The 17,404-nt window shown below is 40.9% G+C and overlaps 1 protein-coding gene across 5 annotated transcripts in view; it reads left to right on the top strand.

The window, feature by feature from the left end:
• CARMIL1 (capping protein regulator and myosin 1 linker 1) overlaps positions 1 to 17,404 on the top strand; it is a 194,445-nt gene that overhangs the window by 162,721 nt on the left and 14,320 nt on the right. For 4 of the 5 annotated variants that reach the window (XM_069004292.1, XM_069004290.1, XM_069004291.1 and 1 more), the window contains 4 exons: positions 7,407 to 7,473; positions 7,790 to 7,986; positions 11,999 to 12,105; positions 14,282 to 14,714. In XM_069004292.1, coding sequence (XP_068860393.1) covers positions 7,407 to 7,473; positions 7,790 to 7,986; positions 11,999 to 12,105; positions 14,282 to 14,714 — 804 coding nt within the window. The remainder of the gene's footprint in view (positions 1 to 7,406; positions 7,474 to 7,789; positions 7,987 to 11,998; positions 12,106 to 14,281; positions 14,715 to 17,404) is intronic. The other variant, XM_069004289.1, reaches the window with a different exon arrangement.

The raw sequence follows: 17,404 nt of genomic DNA, 5'->3' as shown, positions 1-17,404 counted from the left end.
AAAAGAAAATATTGAAGTGCTTGATGAAATATCACAGAGTACATGAGCCACATCTCAGCAAGCAGAAAAGCAAAGGTTTCTTGGCTAGTAAAATATAACAAGCTCAAGGGCAAATCTACTGAGCTTATCTTACTGTAGTGCTACTCCTTTTCTTTCAGAAAATGTTTCTGTACAAAGTAATTCTAAAGGTCAGGGTGGTTTAGATGAGACTGATTGAATTAATTCTGAACCACAGCTCCTTCTCTAGAAATTCAGCTCTTGAGGGAGGGAAGGAAATAAGCAAACATACTCCTGAAACTCACATATGGATTATTTGTATGCCATATTTATTTACACTATTTACTCTATCTAGCTAGCTAGCTAGCTAGCTAGCTAGCTATCATATTTCCATATAGAGTACAGAACTCTGAAATATAAAGGTAAGGACTAGATCTCTGCTGATGTAAAAAAGCATAGTCCCTACATTCAGGACTGTGAGGGGCTTTGCTCTCCTGTCTACTGGAAAATACTCCATTAGCTGTCATGGATTTTAGCATTGCATTTAACTTTCCAAGGACAATGGCACTCGAGGGGGAGATTCTAAGGACAGCGGCTCAGGTTACTGTCACTGCTAGTGGGAAGTGCATCACTGATTTTCTGAAGCCATGAGGAGGGTTTCACCCTGGAAATCACATCATAAAATCTTCTGTAGCTGAAGTAAGCAATAGCAGCTGTCTAGTTTCTAAGGTTTTCTACACAGGTGGTGAGGTACCTGCATGTCCAAAGATTTCATGTGCAAAATCCAGAACCGATCAATTTGCTGCTCTGCTTTATAAAGTATACCTGAAGATTTTTTATTTTTTTAATGTGTGACACTCTGTCAGAGGTAGTTAGGAGACTAGAAGAAGCGTGGGAAACGCTGATTGACTGAACTGGTGTCATGGCAGCTTTACAGGTTGGGATTTCTTACAGCAAAAGAAAACAGCAGGACTCATGATAAAATGCCTTGTTTTCTTATGCCTGTCTTAAAAAGGCATACCCCACAGAATACATACAGCTGAAATGGTATAGCACTGGATAAATATGTTCTGTAAAATTCCTTTGAAATAATTTTTCTGACATCTCAAACCTCACTGGCACATTGTTATAATTCCACAATGCAATTTCTGATTTTGTTTGGGTTTAATTTTCTTGGGATTTTTGGTTGTGTGTTGGTGTTTCATCTTCAGCCATGGCCCGTGTACACTGGGAGGCAGACCACTTTATTTTGCAATTATGCTGAGAGGAAACAAAGGGAAGGGTTGAGAGGCCCTGATGCCTTTTCCTGGTCTTAAAATCAAGAGTCATACACGGTTAGAAGGGAAAAAAGGATTTTACCTTGGTATTTATTTTAAGGATCCTTAGGTGCACACGTCCAGGTCATATGCATCGAGATGCACCCCGCCGAGTATATCCCAAAAGATGGGGTGTAACATTATAGGTTTTACTAATTAGCATATCTATCAAAGATCCCCCAATGAGAGGCTCAAGTGAGCCCCCCTCCCCAAGGAGCCTTCCCCTGGATGGTTCTATCTTGGTTTACAGAATGTGTTCTGGAGAGGACCTTGGGGTCTGGGGCACACTGATCCCTAGCTACGAAGCTTCTAAAATGTTTAGTCTCTTAGCTTGACAAACAAGTCCAAGAATGTAGGGAAAAAGCACTAAGAATACAGAAGTTGTAAAAAGGTATAACGGGTATAAAAGAAAAGACAAAAAATCTTCATGGCATCAGCCTCATGGTCTGTAGCACTTCAGGGGTCTGAATACTGGCATTAGGTTCCGTGCAGAGCAGCCAGGTTCCTTGGTGGCTTCAGGCAAGTCCCTTGGTCTTTGTTTTGCTTAATGGTGCTTCCTTGTCTAACCTGTTGCCTGCTGTTCTCTTTCTCCCTCCTTACTCCCCACCCACAAGCTGTTTAGCACCTTTTAACTTTTAAGTGCCTCAGTAGTCGGGAGATCACTGAAGTGTGGAAGGTAGGAGTTTCCATAAGCCCTTGTTGGATCAGGACCATAGACTGTAAACTCCCTCAAATCTTGGCATTGCTTCCATTTATGTGTGTTACTTCACACTTTGGTCCTAATCACATTTCCAGCAGCATATATAATATAAAAAACTTACCTGTCTATGCATTAAATACACAGAAGATGCTGGAATACTGCCACGAACGCTGTCTGAAAGAGAATCAGTGTTGCAGATTTTTTTTTCAAGTGTGCAGGAGCACTTTTTAAGATTGTTTCAGTTTTCAAGATGTTTGTCAATGGATTCTGCAGTCTCTCCAGCAATTTCAGAGCAGCTGTAGTGAATGGTAGTGTCAAAGATGAGCAAGAGAAGAGAGAGTATAGATTCCGACAGAGAAATTGATTAAGAATGTATGTGTGCGTGGCTAGCACACAAAAATGAGAGTAATGAGGGGGTTTACCTGAATCACTGCTAGCTGAGAACTCTTGCATAAAGCCAAAGTTTCTGAAGGTAAAAGAAAATAAAGACAAAAACCCCCCAAAACCTTGAGGCAGAACCCCAACAAATAAACAACTAACCAGAATGACAGTAGGAAAATAAAGGAGAGGAGCTGTGTGCAAGAACATGCAGCACTTTCTTGACATGTTTAATCCACACCATGACTACTTCTGCCACACTCTGCTAACACCTGCAGTGTTGTTACAGCAGCAGTCCCCATTCAACTTGAAAACAAAACCACTCTGCTAATAATTGTTTTTTCTAACCCTAAATTCGGGAGGAGCATGATTGGTCATGAGCCATAGAAGAGATGGGATATGGCATTGCTTCATTTCCTATGACAGCTGTGCTGCTTCCTTTTTTTTTCTTATAATTTTTGAAGGGAAGAGAAAAGGTTGTGCTTTAGTCATGAAACAGCATCTTTCTCCTGTGCCAAAAGTGCTTGAAAGTCTGTGCCTCTAAACCTCCTCATGGAAAGGAGAAATTCTGTTGCTTTTGTGTAGGTTTATTTATTAGACCTCAGGAGAACAGACTTGCATCCTTTTTCATTCCCTCAAGAGAAGCTTTGTTTTGTTTTCCTTGCTTGCTTGCACACCACAACAAACTGGCAATTTTTAATTCAGAATCTTCCTTCAGACTAGGAAATAATAGAATTACGCTTTTTTTCTTGCTACTGGTGCCAGCAAAATGGAAAAACACAGTACATTGGGACAGCAGGTGGCAGATTGGCACCATTGGCGAGTGCCGTATACTGGAAACAAATGTCAGGAAAACTTAATTTGTCCCAGTATAGATCAAATGAGAGAATGCATACCTCTCTGGTTATCCTCTGGAAATACAAAATGTATAGCACTTCCAAAAGGGATTTTTACCTCATTCTTGCATGTCACCTTTCCTGCTAAGACTTCCAAGCATTTTGGCTTTAGTTTTCTTTATTTTGGTGATTCCTGGTTTTGCCTCCTTTCCTGAGAACTGCTATTGCTTTGTCTTCCCCATTCATATTCTTTTTTCTTTCTTTTTTGCTGCATGGAGACTCTCTGCTGTACAAGTGTAAGTATTTTTTTAGCTCTGCTGTTTCTGGCCTACTTGTTTATGTTTTTGTGCTTCATTTGCCTCTGTACTGCCTTGAGAGTCTCCTGGGAGACTGTAGTGCCATCCATCTGCACCTACAAATGAAATAGGCAATGGTTCAGGAATGAGATTGGATTTACAAAAAGGTTCAGCTAATGTAGCACCTGATTTAAAGGATCCCTTGGTTTTAAGACCAAACCAAAGCAGAGTGCTGATGTTGGGGATATAAGCACAAATATTGTGGCTCAGAAGGAAAATCTGTTTATTTGGTTTTATATTCAAGCATCATACATCTTAATGAAAGAATAGTCCTTAGCATGTTCTCAAAGCTGAAAATCCATATGTTGAAGGGAGACTGGCTGGGGAGATGAATTTCAAGAGGGAGCAGCAAGTTGTTCATTAGTTTGTTTGAAATCTTTTGAAAGGGAAGTAACAGGAGGCTCACGGAGCATCTCTGTATCTAATAGGATTGAATATAAATTACTTTGGAGTAGGAGGAGAAAAACATGGAAATAAGTATATCCCTCAGCACTGAGCGTAATTTCAATTACCTGTATAAACAAGGAGAGTACCTGAGATCGTGTTTCTGAAAGTACATTTTTTTCTAGCATTCAAAACAGAACTATTTCAGTTGTTTTTAATTCCCAAGGTACTAGTGTTCTTCCACAGCTGGTGATGCCATTTCAGAAAACTCCAGAGAGCTCAGATAGTTTTCTGAGGAAGGCAGTCAGAAGAGAGGAATCTGTAAAAGTGATCATGGGAAGAGATCCTGGGAGCGTAAAGTTGGCAAGGACACGTGACGGTGTCTAAGTAAGCCCTTATTTGGAAGTGTGGTAGAGATTTGCTGGCTCACATCTACTGCAGAGGGGGCACTCATGGAGCCATCTCCTGAGATCTCAGTGGCATAGATGCATGCAGACTTCCAAGAGGTCCTCTCCAATTCCAGAGATGCAGTTTATTTCTATCTGTTCTGCCAAGAAGCCTACAATGTGCTCATGGAAAAGTAGGCAAAACAAGGAAGAATTCAGGAGGTGTTATACTAGAATGGTAAGTCCGTGGAAGATGTGAATGAGGGGAGGTTGATACTAACAGCTATTCCTCTGTAAAGGCCACAAGGGAAGCGTAAGGCTGGAGAGCCACTTTGTGCTTGTGGGACCAGAGGTGGTGGGAAGGCAGAAGATGTGTTTCTGCCAAAGCTGAGCTGCTTCCATGAAGTATAGGAAGTGGGGCTCGGGCTGGGGCGTTCAGATATCTCCTCTAGCAATGACATGTGTGCTGCTGCTGTAGCAGACTGTGTGGTGGCTGAGATGTTAAGCAGAGATTAAGCCTAATATTTTGTAAAAGAGCACACTGGCCTACTTAAATTAATGCTTTGACCCATTTTGCTCTGCGTGTGATCTAGAAAGTTCACTTGGCAAGAAGCCTTTCATCTGTGCACTTCCTAAACAGGCTAGAAAACAGAAGGTTTTCAAATAAAAGTGTTTGTGGAGCTGTTATTCATGCTGTTAAAGCAAATGGGAAGCACCTCTATCCTTCTGCCTTTATCCCCAGCAACCAAGCTGCTGATGGATCATGCCAAGCTGACAGTAAGTTGTAGCAGAGACTGGCTTATGGTCGTCAGCGCAAGCTCTGCAGGGTCATCCGGGGGCATTTTCTTGTCTGGGAAGGAAAATGAAAACATTTTGTTCCTGCCTGTTGGAGATGTATTTGGAGCATTTCAGTCCTTGCACAGGAACCTCAGAACTTGCCCTGTGCTTTTTTTGCATTGGTGCCCTGGTCTGATGCAGCTCCCAGCTTGTCTGTGTTCATCTACTCCGAACACTGGCCATGGCTGTGCAGCTGCTGAGTGACCAGAGGTCTCCCATCAGCCGTGTTTTCTGTCCTCCTTTCAGATCTTCTTTAGCATGAGTTGCTGTATATACTAGATGTAACTTCCAGTCACACCACCAAAAGAAATTGGGAAATGGACCAAAATGCATGTGAATGTACCTTTAGAAGAGAAAAGGGCTATGTCTGGAAATAAAACCAGGACTACTGATAGTGACCTCTAATTGCTGTTCCCCAAATGCTGAGCTCCTTCAACTCTTTCTTACATGAGGTGCAAATGCTTTGGTTGTTTCAGGTTTGGGTGATGGATGGACAGCTGTTGAAGTGTGCAGTTCAGAGGCTGCCTACCTCTTGTACAGTCCGCTGCAGTTTCGGCTGAAAAAATTCAGCACCTCTCCAGCCACTCACCACCAAATCTATTGCATTTAGTTTATTGGTAACTCTGAAAGTAATGTCTGACCTTTTGATGCAGCAACATTTTACCTGCTCATTAGTGTCAGAGTAAATCTGCTCAGGTGGCAAACTATTTTCCTGGCTGGTCGTGAAACTGTTGTGTCATTTACTGATGGTTGTCAAATGTGGAAGTGGAAACCTGCAACAGCTGAAGGTATCTTTTTCTCCCAACAATGTACCTGGCAATAAAACCAGAGCTCTGTTGCCCAGGCAGTGCTATCACTGCCCAGTCTGCGGTCTTCCAGTCCTTTTCTGGTCCTGAGAACATAGGTAATAGCTGTCCTGGTACAAAAATCTGTCATAACCCTGAGCATGTGAGTAGTGGCATAATGATCCTTGTGACTACTTTGGGAGTATGAATTCAGTGCATGTGAGTCTGTGCATTGAACTTTGCATACATAAAAACTAGCAGATGTTTGCCTTAAACAGTTCATGATTTGTCTGAAATGTTAATGCCAACTGTGTCTTTTCTGGCTGCTATAAAATTGATACTACTAAACTTGATTAACAATTCTGTTAATGAGTTGCAAGACATAACAGCTTCCTGACTGATACTCCAGAAGCCACTAGATTTGCAGTCACTGGGCTTCAAAACTAGCATCTTTATAGAAGCTGAGCCATTTTAAATTAACTCTTGAGAAAACCTGCAGGTCAACTTTTACACAAAAAGTCTGACAATGCTGAGCTACGTTAAGAGGTTTGGATTTGGTGATGCATCCATTTCCTGTAGCAAAATTGTCTTACTCACCGTGTGAACTTTCAGAAGGCTTCAGGCAAGAAAAGAAAGACAACTTTTTTCCAGAAAGAACAAACCTGAGTCTTAAGTCTGGGTATTTGTGCTCTTAAGGCAACATACTCCTTTTTTTTTTGCATTTTGAAGATAAGAAGGCTAATAGTTCATAATTCAGTAGCTGTGTTGAATGTATGCTGAACTTTCCAGCTATTCTCAGTGTGTCTAAAGTCCAGGGAAGTCATGTGTTTGCTATAGATACTGCCAACACTGACATGGTGTTTTTGTTTTCTGAAGAAGGGCTGTATTCGCCAAGGCTCATTTTCCTGGGGAAGGTTGGTGAGCTGTGTGGTGGTGTCCAGAAGCACAAATCCCCAGTAACGTGCCACTAACAAATGAACTGAGGAAGTATATTTTGTATTAAAAATAAATGCCAGAACAAGGAGCAGGCTATTCCTGGTATTGTCATTAACTGTGCAGGGTTGGACAAAGTAATTAAGTCTTAAATGAGTCCCTTGTGATCTCAAATGCAGAGATGAGATTTTAATAGCTGCTTTGTTTTACAATTGGGGATCAAAGAGTTAATGTTTGGACAATTTCAATAATCATCCTGTGTACAGCCTGCAGTTTTAATGGGACAAATAAATTACCTCCCTGCTTCTGTTAAAAGTCAGTTGAACAAACTATCAATTTAGAAAAAGTTCTGAGTGTATGAGAGAGGGAGGAAAAAACCCATTCCTTTCTGGTGTTAAATCAAATCAGATCTTGAAATGGTTCATAGGCTTGAAAAACTGATTTGTTCTAATTTCTTTTGTCCCCTAAAGTAATTTTTGTTTTGTTTTGTGTTGATAGATGACTCCTAAATCAAAAAGGAAAAGCATCCACAGTAGAATGCTTCGGCCAGTGTCCAGAGCTTTTGGTAAGTGAGGATTTCTTAAATACATTTTGTTTCTTTGCTTGCTTGAGGTGGTTCTAGGTGGTTCTTGATTGAAAAGCACAGGTGATTCTCCCTCCCTCTGGATTGAATTTTTGGTCCACACTGGCTGCTTTGTTTTGGGACTTTGCTAATGTATTTGATATTAAATAGTTGCTCACAGTGCTATCTGCTCACAGACATGTTGTGGCTGAGTTCCCTGAATGTGCTTATAATTATTTACCACCAAAAAGAGGAATGGCATTGTCTTTTGTTTTAAGTTTCATGTTAAATCTAATTAGAAAGTTTTGATTTCTCTTAGAAATGGAATTTGATCTAGATAAAGCACTGGAAGAAGTACCTATCCATATAGAAGACCCACCATTTCCTTCCAGCAGGCCAGACAAACGAACTTCTGGATTTATTTCAGAGCTGCCATCAGAAGAAGGGAGGAAACTGGAACACTTTACAAAACTAAGGCCCAAAAGGAATAAAAAGCAGCAGCCCAGTCAAGCAGCAGTGAGTCTACATTAAAATATTGCTGGCAATGTTGTGTGTTGATTGCTTTTTGCTGTGAGTCAGGTCTTGCAATGTAATGAGGGCAATGGTTGAAGGTGTAAAAGTCATAAGCAACTACTTAATTTTTCTCCTGGTATTCATGTCTTTCAGTGTGCCATCCCTATTACAAGCTTTTTGTCTTGTTTGACACAGCCTAAATCCATGATATGTTTTATCCTTTTTATTTTGTGCTTTTATTTTCATGGAAGCAGTTTCTGGAGGTACTCGGAGCTTTCACAGGAAATGCAGAAAATATCATGAGACTTTTCAATTATGTTGCAAGGATTTGTTAAGTCTTAATCCTTTTTTCTGCCTGCATTAAGATGTGGTAACTTGGCATGAATTCTTATTTCTATCAGCAATCAGAAGAGCTACTCGGTGACACCCAGCTTCCCACAGCTCCTAAACTGAAGATGGTGTTTGGGCCAGCAAATCTGCATAGTCACAGATCTGCTTTTCATGCTGGAGCCTGCCTTAGAAAGGCAAAACAGAAGAGCACTGTCTGTTCACGAAAGGCATTGGTGTGAACTCAATATACGTGCGTGGAGTTCCCACAGTTCCATTTCCTTGGCACACCGCATCAGTAAAGATTTATTTCTGTGCTGGTGTGTCCTCGGGGTATGTAAGGACAGATCTGGAGGAGTTGCAGAGTTATCTCACAGCAACAGAGCACAGCTGATATGATAAGTAGCCCTATCAAGGGGCAGACGTTGCTTCTCTTGAGTTAGGCGGCCTCGTAATAAATGCCTGTGGCCTCTTCTGCTTCCTGAGGATTTTCAGTTGTGAGCATCCTTGAAAATTTCCCTAATACTGGGAAAGATCGTATCAGTCAGTGGAATGCTTTTTGTACCATTTGGAAAGGGAGAAACATTGAAGCAAAGGGAATATTCGAGCCAACTTTCCATTCCCTTGTGCTTTACAGGGAAGGTTAGCGGTAGCAGAAGAATGGATTTGTCTCCATGTAATGAAAACAAATCTGTGTTTATTTCTCCCAGTTCCATTGCTACAGAACACACATGTTTTCCCAGTTGCTTCCAAACTCAGCACATCCTGTGCCATCAGCATAGGGAGGTGGAAGGAGTGGGGGTGTGGGAGGGGCAAGTGCTTCACTACCAGGCACGGACCTAGGACATACAATATCTTCTTCAACAGCAACAAAAAGGTTACTCCTACTGGAGGAGAAGTCCTACTTCCCATGATAGGGCAGTGTTGTGGGAATGTGCTCATCCATATTGAATTTATTAGGAAATTGGGAGTTTATTTAGTTGCAGAAATTCAAAGGAACTTTTTTTACTTAAACTCATTTGTCCCTGTCTTGTTTTTATGAACCATTTAGTTCCTTACTAGTTCTAACCTCAAAATGAGTCCAAACAAATTTTTGAAAGACTTAAGATGTTTGTTTTGATGCTTCTGAAAATGAAACAGCCAGATTTTGAAGGTCAGAGTCATGAGTGGACCATGACATAGCTTGCAGAGTTTGCTGCTGGTTTTGCCACTTCAAGAATACAGAAAGCAGTACTTAGGAAAAGCACTTGAAATGTGAGAGGCAAAATCTTGACCTTTTCTGCTGCTTAAAGCAGGTCTTTTGGGTTGTTTGCTGCTCCCATTATTTGTATTTAGTAATTCAAGGGGTCTCTGATGATCATAGTTGTACTTCTCTGGTTTTGCTGGAAAACAGATTGGTTCTTTCTAAGCTGAAAAATGTAAGAAAAGAAAGGAGAAGATGGAGGGAAAAAAAGAAACAAACTTTTAACTTGGGTTGAGTGGGCAAGCAGAAGAAAGATTTATAGTTTTGTCAGAATTTCTACTGAAATGAGTATTCAGAGGGGGGGGAAAGGAGAGGGGAAAAAAAGAAAAACTCAAAACCACCCACTCCCAAGTAGCTTTAACTTTGAGGCAAAACAATACAACAGTTGTTTATCATTTACATTTTTGTGAGATCTTAACCTCATGAGTTCTCCCCTTATGTGTGAAGATTTAGTACAGCAAAAGAGATTAATCTCTAATGCATGAAAGAGATGGTGATTCATTTATTTCTGCTTCAAAGACAGTTTTTTCCTTAACAAAGAAACATGCTTGCTTTTAAACTTAAGCTAAAAAAGAGATTAAAAAGAACAAATGAAACCTTAACACCTTTTTCTTTTTTTTTTTTCCTTTTTTTAGAGTCAGGAGGGTAAAAATAAACCAGAGCTCAGCCTTACAGTTAATGCTGGTAATAAAAGGTGTTACAATAAACAGCTATAAGAACATCGTGTGCCTTGGGGACCTTATTAGACCCTCAACATTTCTGTACATCTTCAGTTAATTTTTAGGAACCTGCTGCTGTTTCAGATGCTGTTTTCTTTTTTTTGAGGTAGATCTTCTCATTTTCTGTAGATCATTGGATCCCAGAATTATTTCCCCTTCAGGAGATGCTCTTACTTTTGATACTTACATGTTTATCCCTACTATCTGGAGGACTCCACTATCAATATGAAGTGGTTTCTCATTTCTGTTAAGGTGCAACACTCGCTTTTACTTTGTGTTTCAGTTGAGCGATGAGGGGTTTGTGACTGAGACCAACCAGATGAAGGCATGTGCACTCCTGCCTAGTGTCAGATATTCCAGCTAAACAAGTTCTCTACAGAATTTACCAAACGTGGCGTAGTAGGAAATCTGATAAATCATTGTGCTAATTTAGAATAGAACTGTTATTTATAGGAAATCTGTTGCCAGTTTGACTGACAACAAAGCAGTCATTACCAGGTGGGCATCTTCCACATCAGTATTAGATTGCTACAGCAGGTATCAATAAAATATTAACTATTATCTTTGATAACAAAAATAAATACTTGATTTCTAACAGGGTTCAGCCAGGAAAGTAAAAAGTTTCATGATTGTGTCAAAGCATTAGTTCATATGAAGTTCATTGTTTTGACTTAATGAGACTGGGTTTGACATTAGCAGCAGCCTTTAAGAGTATTGAAGCATAGAAAAGAGTTTGTATTCCCCATCAAAAGAGAAGCTGGGATTACTCTTGAGTTATGGTGGCAACTAGGAGATTCCTTGATTGGAATTGTTTCAAGTTACAAACCCTGCTATATTGTGTCCTGGTCCCTAGTACTACCAAGAGTACAACTGGGTTGGGTCTTGGGGAGTCCTCTGTAGTCATCTAAAAGGTTTCCATATGGCATTTAAATGGAAGGGAGTCTCTTTACTGGTAATAGAGCTTTTCCACATCAAAGCTACGTACAGGAGCTAGACCACAATAGAAATCCTCCCAGGAGACTGCTTGTTTCATCTTCAGGAGGCTGCAGAGTCACCAGCTAATCTTCACAGGGCCTTTGTAGTTGGCAGGTATTTCAAAGCCAGCCTGGTTTATATGCCTGAGGTCACCCATATTCAAAATGAGGGCACTGAAACCAAAGATGGGGAGCAGGTTTGCTGTTTTCAGACATTGAGCAAAAGTCTGGGTTTGGTTCCTAAAGTGGAACACCTGATTCTGTATTTAGAGTCTCTGCTTTTGGAAGTGCTAGACTGAATGAATTATAAAAGGCTCTGTTAGCCTGCCGGAGCTCTGTTTCTAAATCTCTAAGTCCTAAATCCAGAACATAGATTTTTCTCCAAGTAGTGAGACAACTGCCTTTTGAAAATACTTTCTCTTCAGGTCATCTCCTGATCAGGATTTATTTTTTCTGCTTCTTTTGCTTATCTGACTGGCCTAGTGCTCTATTTTTTTCAAGCCGAAAACATTTGATTCCTGGCCTCATGTATTGCAGCATCCATTTTGTCACGGGTGTTTTGGGTTACTTTGCTTTTGATATAATGAATCAGCTGGACTGGCTAGAGGGGGAGTTCCAGTGGTGATTCTGTTGTCTGCATTGAGTTGTGGTTGGCACACATAATTTTTATAATGTCTTAACTCTTAATTATTATCACTGGAGCAAACATGCTTAGATTATTATATACCAGAGAGAGTTTTTTCTTCTGTCAGGTGTCTGCTGGAGTACCACCAGAAGGAGATCAGAATGGCCTAATGGGGAGAGTGGACGAAGGTGTGGATGAATTTTTCACTAAGAAAGTGACAAAAATGGATTCAAAGTAAGTTTAAAAAGTTTTTTAGAAGTTATTTAAAAACAAAAAAAATCCATCTTGATAGCTGGGCAAGCAGCAGTTTCAAGCTGTGTTTGACTCCTTTTCCCAGTATCTAGAGTTGCTGTTGTCAAAGTCAGAAAATACCTTAATAGTCAAAACATTGTGAATTCGATTACCTACCCTTAGAAGTGGCTACTTGGAAATAAATTGCTTTACTATACCATGTTGGAGGGGATTCATAACTAGTGTGTATTTTTATAATTCAGTTGCCTTCATTTTACCCTTCAGCAAAGCTCGTTAGAGCTGAAGCAGAGCTTTGTATTGGTTGAGAGTCTCCCCAGTGCTCCTTGTACACATGGGTGTTCCTCTCTGGTGAGGAGTGCTGTCGGGTACGGTGTTTTCATAGATGACAGTAGATTTATGCTGGTTTTGAAATATGTTAAAGACATGGTTGACCAATCTGTAGTATTCCAGGTTTAAGCAAAACATTAATCTGACAGATATGTCTCCTTCAGCTTTATATAAGGGTTATAGAGCTTATACAGTTGCTTCGTAGCTGGCTGTGTACTTACAGAGCCATGCATGTGGATGTTCTTGAATTCCTGCATGTTTGTGCACGTGCGCACACAGAGTATTTCCATAACTAAATGAGAAAGGAAGGGCGATTTCCAGGCAGCTTGGAATGACCCTTTCTGTGCTGTATGTGACATCCATTGAAGAAAATAGTAAGTGTTAACTGGTAGATAGCTGTGTCAGGAAAAGCAGATGTTTTAAAGTCACTATGAGTTTTAGATATCTGTAGTGACATGTGAAGCTATGTATGATATACTATGTGGAGGCATGAAATTATGGTAGCTCTGAAAAATGTCCTAGCCAGGTTAAATTCAGGGTGCTCACAGGCTTGCATTCTCCTGTGCTTCCCTTGGGTGCCTGCTAGCTGCTCATTTCAGATGTCCCTGTGAACTTGCACCATCCTTGTTTGCCCACGCTGGCCATACTCTTTGCTGAGGATTTTTATTTGGGACACCCAGTCCCAAATAAAGATCCGGTTTGGGTGCTTTTATGCTTTTATGCAGAACGTGTACGTGCTCACCTTTGCCCTTAAGTGTGAGTATTCTGCTCAGAAGATGCCCCTAGGAAATCCTAGTGGCAGGTGGGTTGTTTAGGGATTGGGTTTGCTTGTTCATTCTTTTGGGTTTGGATTTTTTTGGGTTTTTTTTTTTTGTTTGTTTGGGGTTTTTTTTGAGGATGAGTATCTGCACCATAAAAGTGACCTCTGTATTCCTTACTGAGAGAAAGTGGCTGTGCCAGTTCCTATTTCAAGCAAGGCCCTTAAGGAACAAGATCTCCCAAAAGCTGTGTTAAACATGTGTCTAGATCAGTTCTTCTCCTTTTACTAATGGGCAGGTACAAACCACAGGTAATGCACTCTGGAAATGGAGCAGAGTGAAATTGTATGTTGTGGTGGGTTGACCCTGTGCCCACCATAGCTGCTCTATCACTCCCCTCCTGCTGGACAGAGGAGAGAAAATATAATGAAAGGCTTGTGAGTTGAGATAAGGGCAGGGAGAGATGTCTTCCAGTTACTGTCATGGGCAAAACTCGACTTGGGGGAAAAAAAATTCAATATATTACTGATCAAATCAGAGTATGATAATGAGAAATAAACCAAATCTTAAAAATACTTCTCCCTACCACTCCCTCTTTTCAGGGCTCAACTTCACTCCCAATTTTCTCTACCTTCTCCTCCCCAGTGGCACAGAGGGACAGGGAATGGTGGCTGCAATCAGTTCATCACACATTCTCTGCTGCTCCTTCTTGCTCAGCGGGAGGATTCCTCACACAGAAGCCACTCCTGTAGACCCCCTGCTACCACAACCTGGCTATGCAAATCCAATATATATGTGCATAGTCAGCTTGGTTAGAGCTGTCTGGTGTTAGAAACAGGTGGATGCCCAGTGCAAAATAAACAACTGCACAAAGCAGCACAGAAGTCCTCAAGATGGTATGACCAATGCTAATTGTCCAGTTTTTAATATAGAGACACCAGGTAATGATTGGGCCTAGGTCAACACAGGGGTCATATAAAAGACTGACTTTGTCTGCAAGAAGTCATTTGGTACTATTTTAAAAAGGGAGGAGGGGAGTGGAGAAAAGTTTGAAATGTTGGTGTCTTTTTTAGGAGACCATCAACTAAAAGTTCTGACAGCGGTGAGCCCAGTGAAGCAGGTGATGAGAAGAAGAAAAGGGACTCGAGGAAGAGTGGCTTCCTTAACTTAATCAAATCGAGAGGCTCCAAATCAGAACGTCCCCAGACCGTGTCGGTGGCAGAGGAGCCCTCCTCGCCCAAGGTTGCTGCAAAAAGTCCAGCTTTAGACACAAGCAAGAAGGAGGCAAAGTCTGCAGAGCAGAACGGTGGTGCAGAGCGGTCCGAGGAATTAAAGACGCCAGACTCACTGGAGGAGGTGCAGACAGATGATGTGGCAAAAGCTGAGAGGGGTGACAGCAAGGGCAGCCCCCAGGGAGGCCGGAGGTACGGTGTGCAAGTGATGGGCAGTGGACTTCTTGCAGAAATGAAGGCCAAGCAGGAGAAGAGAGCAGCCTCTGCTCAGAAGGTGAAGGCAATGTGATTTCTTTTGAGTTGTTAAAAGAAATGGGCAAAACTATGTGTCTTCAGGAGAGGTGGGTTGGGACTGCAAGGATTGGTGGCTGGGGCTTGACACATCAGTCCTGCTTTCCAACAGGGATCGTGGTGTTCCTGTGACAGGATTGCTCCGTGCTGTGGTGGTTGAACACAAACGGCCTAGCCAAGGCACAGGCTGCACATGTGGAGCAGGAGTTGGACCATTAAGCCTTGGGGAGGGGGTGACGCCTGCCCTTGCACTTGGTGTCAGACCATCACAAACACAGAAGAGACCATCTAATTATTTGCACATATCACAGAATAATTTGGGGCTGACTGATAAGCCCAGCCCAGTATCTCCACTCTATATGTGGTTCGTTCACAGTGCATACTGGAATTGCTTCAGAAAAGGTAAAACTAGGACAGGCTTCTTACTGTGTGCCCCCTTGCACACCAGTACCTCAGGTATGTGGCAAAGTTAACTACAGTGGTAGCTGTCAGTACCCTTTTCTTTCAGAAAGTGATGTAGACGGAGAGGTCTACTGTATATTAAATTATATATTCCATACAGAGAAGCAAGTCTGGCTACCATTCACTGTTTACAGTATTTGGCATATACTTTTCTTGTTGCACTTTTTGATTTTTATGTCCTTTTGTACCTCACCTAATTATTTTTATGCCTTCGATTTATATATTTCAAATACTAACAATGAAAGAAAATAACCTGTTAAAAAAAAATTATTTCCAATTGTCTGTCCAGGTTCCCTTTCTCTCTTCTGTGAAGTGCTGATCCTGGGCAGGATCTGCTTCACTCTGCAAATGTACGGAGTGGAATATCTTTGTGTTCCTCCAAAGCATTCTGTGCTGGCCTATTTTGCCTGATGCCCATTTGCCATCAGTCTTCCCCTTTATTATCCTCTGTTTCCTGCCAGCTGCAATTGGCATATTTCACAACTACCAAAGAATCAGCCTTTTTTCACTGCTCTCTTCCTCTTCCATGTGCAGGGCACTCTGAGGTTCTCCATTCCCCACCACTGTCCTCTGTAATTTAAAAGGTGTTACCTTACAACAAAACTTTGTTTTGTTTTGCTTCCTTTAACATGTACAGAGTTGTCTTGCTGTGACCAAGCAAGGCACCCTAAGTCCATTTTTCCCTTTCTTCATAGTCTTACAGTGCTTGCCATGATGTGTAAGCCATTCCTGCAGACACCACACTCTTCTCGTAAGCAGATTCCAATTAATGCAGCCATCTGTGGATCATTAAAGGGATCCTCAGTGCAAAAACAATTTTTCTAAAGAAATGACCAATTCCCACCTTTCTCATTGGTATTAGATAATGCCCATGAATAGTCTCATTGACCTTTAAAGCAGCAAGTTTTCAAATAAAATGCCATATGATTTTAAATAAGAGTGTTACGCCCTGCCTGTAATTTGTAAAATACCAAACTATTCCAGATTATGTGAATTTTTACAAGTGCATGATTCTGTATGCTTCGTGCTCTTTGGGTTCTTAACACTTGTTACCTACAGTGAGTCAAATCTGGAACGACATGACTGAGGTAGAATATTAGCATGTGTAATTTTTTTTCGAGTGGGGAGAGTAAAAGTCCTCTTCAACTGGTGGGCCTTCATCACAGTAATTGAAAACTTTAATTTCATTCAGCAAAAGGAAAAGTTGTTGCCTATTGCCAGGTTTTAGGGGTTTTTTATCACACTTAGCTTATTTGCTGGCTGGAAAGGTGAGTCCTGTTATTTCAGGTTTAAATTACAAGAAAATAATATTATTGATCTTATTTTTTGTACAAATTTATATTTGTGGAATGCAAAACTATGTCTCTATGTATTAGAGAGTGCCAAGAAAACTGAACTGAAATAGGAATCCCTACACAGCAGAGTACTGAGTTGTCTATTCTTAATGTTGCTCAGTGGACACAAAGTTGAACTGCTATTCAAAATCATTTTTCACATGCTTCACCCATCACAATATGAAATAATTAAGGTTTGCACTTTTATTCATGATACTCATGAGTGTGGAAATCATACAGTATCCTGACACTTAAGCTGCAGAAGACAGCATCCCACTGCTACATTGTTTAGGATCGTTATGATACCAAGTTCTGTAACATCTTCAAATTTATCAGAATTTCAGTATGATAGAAGATTTTATTTTCCTTTAAGGTACAGATGGCTGCTTATATACTGAGCTATTTTACATGAAAACAAAGCCAGAAGGAATTTACTGTTTCATTCATACCCTACCACAGTCATGTTGCAGATAGAAGTCATGAGCAGGTGCAGAGTAGATGGAAAGATGGTAAATGCGCTTTTGTTTTCTTGTACTTAGAATACAACGTGGGAATTGGCACTAATAGTGGAGTCAAGTACTTGCAGATCAGTGTTGCCTCAGGGCGCACATAAAACGATCTTTTAGCTCCATCTAGTGTTACACACTGGATTCTTAAATACCTGGAGCAAGGCCTATGAGGAAACAGTCATCCATAACCTGTTCATTCCTTCTCAATGACACCCAACCCTGCAGTGTTTCCCAACCTTGAATGAATTCCTATTAAAAATACAGCCCGGGTGTTATTTATCTACATGATGAATTCACCTGCATTGATCTGACTTTTCAGGGTAAATTTTTGCAGCCATTGTTTAGTGTTGTCTGGGGACCATAAGCTG

Source organism: Aphelocoma coerulescens, chromosome 2 (genome assembly GCF_041296385.1).
Source record: "Aphelocoma coerulescens isolate FSJ_1873_10779 chromosome 2, UR_Acoe_1.0, whole genome shotgun sequence".
NCBI lineage: Eukaryota > Metazoa > Chordata > Aves > Passeriformes > Corvidae > Aphelocoma > Aphelocoma coerulescens.
Note: the sequence above shows the minus strand (reverse complement) of the source record. Positions and strands in the feature narration are given on the sequence as shown.